This window comes from Rhinolophus sinicus, chromosome 3 (assembly GCF_057876585.1).
Source record: "Rhinolophus sinicus isolate RSI-liver-muscle chromosome 3, RSI-T2T, whole genome shotgun sequence".
In the NCBI taxonomy this organism is placed as follows: Eukaryota; Metazoa; Chordata; class Mammalia; order Chiroptera; family Rhinolophidae; genus Rhinolophus; species Rhinolophus sinicus.
In genome coordinates this window covers 129,719,935-129,727,444 of record NC_142503.1, presented here as the reverse complement: position 1 = coordinate 129,727,444, position 7,510 = coordinate 129,719,935, and the positions used below count along the sequence as shown (strand labels likewise).

General features: G+C 38.6%; 1 protein-coding gene across 1 annotated transcript; it reads right to left on the bottom strand.

The window, feature by feature from the left end:
- Window positions 1-362: 362 nt before the first annotated feature.
- OR10G3 (olfactory receptor family 10 subfamily G member 3) lies at window positions 363-1,845 on the bottom strand. Its single transcript, XM_019713588.3, has one exon. It carries the CDS (start codon window positions 1,843-1,845, stop codon window positions 904-906), a length of 942 nt encoding a protein of 313 aa, XP_019569147.2. The 3' UTR covers window positions 363-903.
- Window positions 1,846-7,510: the final 5,665 nt, after the last annotated feature.

The window sequence follows — 7,510 nt, the reverse complement described above, 5'->3', positions numbered from 1 at the left end:
ATAACATGATTTTATCACATGGATAAAGCAACCATCCAACATAAAAAACGGAGCATGAGGCAGAAGCATAATAGGATAAGATTGGAGGTGCGAAAGGGTTAAAACGAGAGATATAGCATGAAATTTGCCCACATTGATTAAGCCCTGGCCTAACTCACTGAAAGCTTGTCAACCTCATGAATCTAAATAGACATGAAATACTAATTTGGATAAATTATCCTGGTGCCCTGATTAATTGCCCTATTTTCTTTTAATGGGAAATTTCATATTGAGCTTTACTTTTGGGTATGGGGGAATTATTACTGGGACATTTGAAAATATTTTATTGCATTCTTTTTTGGATTGTTTAATTTGGTTTGGTTTGTGAAAGTACCAGTTTAAGAAAAGGTTTATTTCTTCAGCAGGCAAGGTAGAGAAAGGACTGTAGCTCCTCTTTATATCCCATACTGGCCTCAGGAAGTTCCCCAAGCCAGACCTTTTAAAATGCACAAAGCAGGGCATCTATAGTTTCTCTTCTAGCACTAGCTCCTAAGGTATATATCCAATTGCAACAGAACTGAAGAACATTCTCCCATCAAAAGACCTATAGTCCATCCTATTAGGACTTGACCGATTCCAGCCTAGATGTCAATCCTCTGGATGTCTAAATGTACCAGGTTTTGCTATCTCCTAAGTGGCTTTAGTCTCACTCTTCACTCTTGTAGCAGCTGAGTTGTTTACCTGGGAAGAACACTAAGGAACGGCTAGAAAGTAGTATTTTGCCTGAAACTGTGTTTGATCTTGATGTATTGATACTATATGGCTACACAAAAAAGAAAAATCAAGAAAGAAAAAAGCTGTCTGAAATCTAAACATTAGAATAATTGTAAATGTGAAGGTGTCCCCAGTGAGGGACAGGCACTTTCAAACATCACTGTTAGTCCCAGGACCTCCTATCATTCTCTTCAGGGCCAGCTTCACCTCTTGGTTCCGCAGAGTATAGATGAGAGGGTTGAGAAAAGGAGTGATGGCTGTGGGGAATAGGGCAGCTGCCCCATCCAGGGGGCTGTTGGTTTCAGGCCTCAGGTAGATGAAGGCACAGGGCACATAGTACACGGTTACCACGGTTACATGGGCTCCACAGGTGGAAAAGGCCCGGCGCCGCCCATCAGCTGTACGGATTCTCAGGATGGCCTGAATGATCTGTATGTAGGAGAGGAGGATCAGGGAGAAGCAACTGGCAACCACCAGTCCGATGTCCACAAAGGTCACCAGCTCGTTGACTGTTGTATCAGCACAGGCCAGCCTCAAAACTGCAGGGATGTCACAGAAGAAGTAATCTACCTGGTTGGGCCCGCAGTAGGGCAGACGGAAGGTTAGGATGGCCTGGAGAGCCCCATGGATGGAGCCGGCCACCCAAGCTCCGGCCACAAGAATGGTGCATAGCTTCCCATTCATGAGCACCGGGTAGCGCAGGGGCCGGCATATTGCCAGGTACCTGTCATAGGCCATCAAGGTGTAGAGGAAGCACTGGGTGCTGCCCAGGAAGTGATAGAAATACAACTGAGCCACACAGCCACCAAATGAGATGGGTTTGACACCTAAAGTGAAGTTCATCATGAGACGAGGGACAATGACGGTGGAGATGCCCATGTCAATGATGGAGAGAATGCCAAGAAAAATGTACATGGGACGGGTATGGAGCTGTGTGTCTACCCAGACAGTGATTAGAATGAGCAGGTTCCCCAGCTGAGTCAGGATGTAGATCAGCAAAAAGAACACAAAAAGAAATGTCCTTAGCCTGAGTGGGTAGGGAATGCCTGTCAGGATGAACTCAGTCAACAATGTACTGTTGACTCTTTCCATCCTCTAGAGAGATCCTACCTAGAGAATAGACAAAACAGGAATTAGCATTGGTGGTGAGAGGAAGGTGAGGGGCAATTAGGGAAAGGGATTGTAAAAACCAGGAGAGGGGCAGGGAAGTTTCTCTCTTATGTGGAGCGATGACAAGTAGGGAGAAAATATGTTCTATGGCAGGAGCTGGCCTGTTTTGTAAGTAAAGTTTTTTTGGAGTACAGTCATGCTCATTTACTTATATATTGTCTGTGGCTGCTTTGGTGCTATGATGGCAGAGTGGAGTCATTGCATTTGGCCTGCAAAGCCTAAAACAATTACTCTCTGGACCTTGACAGAAAATGTTTGCACCTAGAGTACTTTTGCCAAAGATTAAGGGTTTACTGGGAATGACACGTGGTGGAAAGGGATATTTGTTTTGTTAAATGCTCTGCCAGTTCAGAAACTTCCAGAGGCCACTAGCTCGTTCTTATCTCTGCCAGGGCAGAAACTTATGCAGAGTGGGGAGTATGCAGAAAGGAAATGAGAAAATTCTTTCCCCCTCTTTGTAGTAGAGAGAATGGAATAGAATTTTGATTAAATGATTAGTTACATGTAATAGTGCTTGATGCTGTATAAGTCTACTCTCCAGGTTCTTTGTAGAAAAGAATGCCCATGAGGCAGTAAACATATAAGTAAAGTTGTGGTTGGTACTTAGTGCTATGTATTTTGGTTTCTTTTTACATAATAATTTTGCCTTGGGACATGGTAAAGAAAGAGAAGAGAGAAGGAAGCAAAGCGGGACAGCCATAGTGAGAAGTCAGGTGGCTGCTCTGGTCTGGCAGACATGGGATGCTATAGTTTTCTGAGGTAGAAAAGGTCTGATGTTAAACTCTGCAGATTTAGAAATCTGATTTGGTCAGGTTTCCCCAGGGTAATCAGGCATTGGGAAATCAATTCACTCTATTCAAATACCTGAGAGAATGACTTGTAAACCAAACAACAATTTTGTTAACCTACAGTGGGAGATCTTACTCCCATGACTGAAATGGTGTGGGAGTGCCATAGTAAGCGCCCAGGGCAACCACTTACTATGTAATATCAAGGTCCTTGGAAATCAAATTAGGAATCAGGTGTATATTTCTGAATTTTGAATCAGGGCAAAAGGAATTTGATGGAGCTTCAACAGCTCTCAATTAATTACACCTAGTGAATTACACAGTACCTTTATCTTTATACTTCAATCTTCCCTTCAGATACAATACCTTTTTCTTCTGGACAGTAGTGGGGATACATGGACAAAGTTTTACTGTTATTATTTCCTTCCTGAGTCTATATCTGTTTTAGATTACCTTTATTATTTCTAATGGCATTCTTCTTTTCAGCACATTTCATAACTTTTTGGGATTCCTTAATGCTTTTTTCCCTCATTTATTTTCCATACTGTCTTCTTATTTGCATTAGGGAACATTCTCTGTTCTCTGAATTTTTCTTGTGGAACTATTTCCCCCCCCCCCCCCGGAAATTTCCCATAGATAGGGAATTCCAATCCACACATATTGTGTTGATTCTTGTGTGGGTTTTAAATATATGTCAAAGATTTATTAACTCAAGAATGAGCAAACTAGTTAGAACATAGAGTTACCAAGAGCATTTGAAGGAGAGAGTATTTATAGGCACTGAAAAAAAAAAAAAAAAGACTGTTGGCATAAGGTTGCCAGGTTAGTCCAAAACTGGTTACAGTATAATGACAAAACCATAGCCTTTGGGGATATTTTTCCTATGAAAAAGAAATCTATCAAATTAGCATATTATCTCACAGAACCTAAACTTAAAAATTTTTAAATTTGTATTTTTACATTGAGGTATAATTTACATTAACATTATATTAGTTTCAGGTGCACGACGTAATGATTTGGTATGTGTATATGCTGACTCTTGTTATGTTCAACCCGAGAGAATGTATTTCCTAATCTTGCCCTTAGGTTTTAGAGCCATCATGGGAAGGCATGTAGCTCTGTGTGTAATTCTGTTTTATTAGGTGTGATTTCATTCCAGTCGCAATTAAGTTTTCCTCTATTCGTTTCTTTAACAATTTTTCTTCCTCATTTAGTTATAAAGACTCACAGGACAACTTTTTTTTAACCTCTGATTTGTCATGCCAGTATCATAGACCTCCAAGCATGAAACTTGGTATCACTGGCTGAACACCCTCTTCTTACTTCGAGTCACTGATATCCCAGATGTGGCGCTGAGATGCCTTAATTCATTTCAATAACAAAACTGGAGATAGAGATAGCTAGCTAGCTAGTTAGATAGATAGGAGAACATGGCACAAAGAGAAAGAAACATTGCACTAATGAAATCTCAATGGACTAGGGTGATATGAACTCACAAAATAATGATGGTATTTTACATCTCTGTAGTGTTCTCATGATCCTTGAAGGAGTTAGATGACAGAGGCGTCCCATAGCCATGTAGAGTAAGGACTCCAACTAGGCTTTATGGTTTCCACTTCAGTACTTTTTCTACATTTTACTTACCATTACTTCCAACAAATAAGCCAAAATAATTTAGTAAATCATGTTATTTCAGGTTGCTAACTCATTAGGAGTTTTAAAAATTCATTAAAACATTAATCGTTAGTGTCCTTGAGGCCATAGTTTTGTCTATGATCAAAATAACGATTTTAAGAGTTTGGTGGTTCATTCTGTCAAAGATTCCAAACTGGTGTTGCTGCCCCCTATTTTTAAACCTAAATGTAGTAGAATTAAGTGCATGTTCTAAAATCAAACAAGAGTGAAATTTTCTTTATCATGAATCCGTAAAGTAGCCCATCTTCTTTCGTTGTCTGGAATTCTATCACATCGAGTGTTTTTTTAAAAAAATAGACCATTGCTGGGTGCTTAGCAATATTTTCATTTTACAGAGAACTTGACTGTGAAGATATTGGTGCAATGTGTTTTTGAACTGTGATCTGGTACCAAATATAAAAGGTCATGTAGTACAATCATGTTTGAAAAAGATGGGAATCATTAGTGGATCACAAAATGACTATAAATCAACAATGTTGATCATTAAAGAAATTGTTAGTGATTGATGATTTGCCCAGGGGATTAGGCACCTTTTCTAATGAGGCAAAGGGCACAGGCTTGACCCCACTTCAGCAGATGAGGTTTGCTTAATTCTGGTTCCAAATTACATACCTAACTCTAGTCATCTATCTCTCAAATGGCCATGAAGAAAATAAAAAAAATATATTATTTTTTGAAAATCAACTCAAAGCACTCTCTTTTAATTTATACAAAACATCTCAAATATTTAGAAACTTATATAATCTATTGCTATTTTCTGAATTTTACAATGAGACAGGTAAAACTGAAAATAATCTAAAGAGGAGTAACGTTGCAAAGAACATATACATAAGTACAATGAGATGAGAAAAATTTGAGTTACTAAGTCTAAGAAATGAGACTACAAGTCTTCATTAAAATATAAAACCCTTATTAGCAATGAGTTTGAACTATGTGTTTAAAACATTCACTAACACAGAAATCAGATTACAGTTTTACTCACACCCATCCTTCAAACTGTGGGCAGAGAACTTGTCTTAACAGGTGGGAGAAGGGACCTGACAAAGACCAAACAGCAAGGAGACAAGTGGGAACAACCACAGTACTCCAGATGCTCTTACCTGCTTTGGTTGGTGTTGAATCTAGACAGTGAATGACTCTCTGAAGAAGAGTAGTTTTGGAGAAAAATGTAGCCAATGAAAGGATTGGGGAGAGAGTGTTATCCTGATATAAAATAGCGAAATGTTAGTTGTATAGTTAGACTTAGCAGAGCAATAACAAAAAAAAATTTCTGTGAGAACAGAAAGAAATATATTGAATAATTAATCAAGAAAAGATTGAGAGATAAAGTGACTGAGAGTAGAGAAACATTTTGCACAGTGTTTGGACCTATCATTTATCTGTATCTGAAACTCACTCTGTGGTCATCTATAGTTGGCAATATCTTCCTCTCTTTTCAGCATCTCTCCACATCAGTGATCAAGTCTTGTAGGTGATGTTTAACTCTAGAAAATGAGATCAGACAATGATAGGTGCTACTTGAGGAAGAGAGTACCACCTTCACCTGGAGGTGTCAGTGTCCATAGAAAATCCTTTTGCAATCTGAGAGGCGAGATAAAAACCTGTTTCTAGAAAGATTTCAATGATTTTGGATCTAATGGGATCAGCAGTAGTTATTGTGAAGAGATCATGGCAGAAGACCCAATTTATCAGTTCTGGCTGGATCAAAATGAAGGCCCAAACTATTGAAACTTGATCTATTATTTACCTGCTTATTTATAGACGTCCTCTTCCAGTTTCCTTACAAACTGAGGGAACAGTTGTGGCTCCCACTGAAGGTAACTGCTAAGGTTTGTCTCTCTTGTGTTCTGTTACTTCTTTTATTTTCCCCAGAGTCAATTACAGTGGGTGAGACAATTACCTCGGGGAATATTATAACAGCACTCTTGTGATAAAACAAGACCAATATTCATGGTTTTGTTTCCTGGGAAACTCCCTTATTTCTAACTTTTTAGAATTTTGTAGCATTAGGTGGGACAAAGTCTGTGGGGCTTAACAGGGCTTATTGAGGCTTACATATCTATGATTTCTTTTATCTTCCAAAAACAAATTTGGGGGGGAAAAAGGAAGGACAGCTAATGTGGTTGTCGTTGGTCAAAAGATGTTTTCTTATTGGCACTTTCACATTTTATGAAACTCATATTTCTTTGAATTTCTAAGGTGCTAACATAGATCTATATAGACTAAGAGAAACAGAATCTCAGGATTAGAGGGACATGAGAAGTCATCCAACCCAACTATCTACAATATTTTTAGTCATGCTCCCTAAGCAGTGATTTTTACTAGTATTTTTTAGTCCTGTTTCTTTGAATACTTTCAGATTGGTCTGATTTCTTTTCTGCTAGTCTGATCTTTGAAACTATCTGAACCCTTTCTCCAAACTTCCTTCAAAAGTCTGGTAATGGTCTATATCTTAAGATAATATCCTGAATGTGATCTGTTTCCCCTGCCACCATACTTTAGTAATAATCTCTATAGCTCCAGTCACCTTGGTGTTGAAGTGTCTAGAGCAAAGGTTGGTAAACTTTCTGTAAAGTCCAGATAATAAATATTGTTGGCCTTGAGGACCATACAGTTTCTATTGTAACTATTCAAGTGTGTCATTGTACATGAAAGCAGCCATAAGTAATACATTACAAATGGACATGGCCGTATTACGGACATGGCCGTATTATGGACATGGCCATACAAACTTTATTTGTAGACACTGAAACTTGAATTTCATGCATAATAAAAACTTATTCTACTTTTTTTCCAACTATTCAAAAAATCAAAAACCCATTCTTAGCTTGCAGGTTATACAAAAAACAGGTAGCAGGTCAAATTTGGACCACAGGAGAATAGTGGTAATCAGGGGAAGAAAAAAACTTGTTTGTAACAAGTTTGTGAGAAGAACTGGCCAAGGTGTGTACAGGTAGATGGAATCAGGCAAAAATGTTTGTCTTACCTTTTCACAGTCTTATCTTTCCTTGTATGAGTATTTTGCAGCTTCCACTATTTCAGGAAGCATGACTTCAGTTGCACTAGGTTTCAGAAAGGAAACTGTTGAATTTTATGGGTCCAGG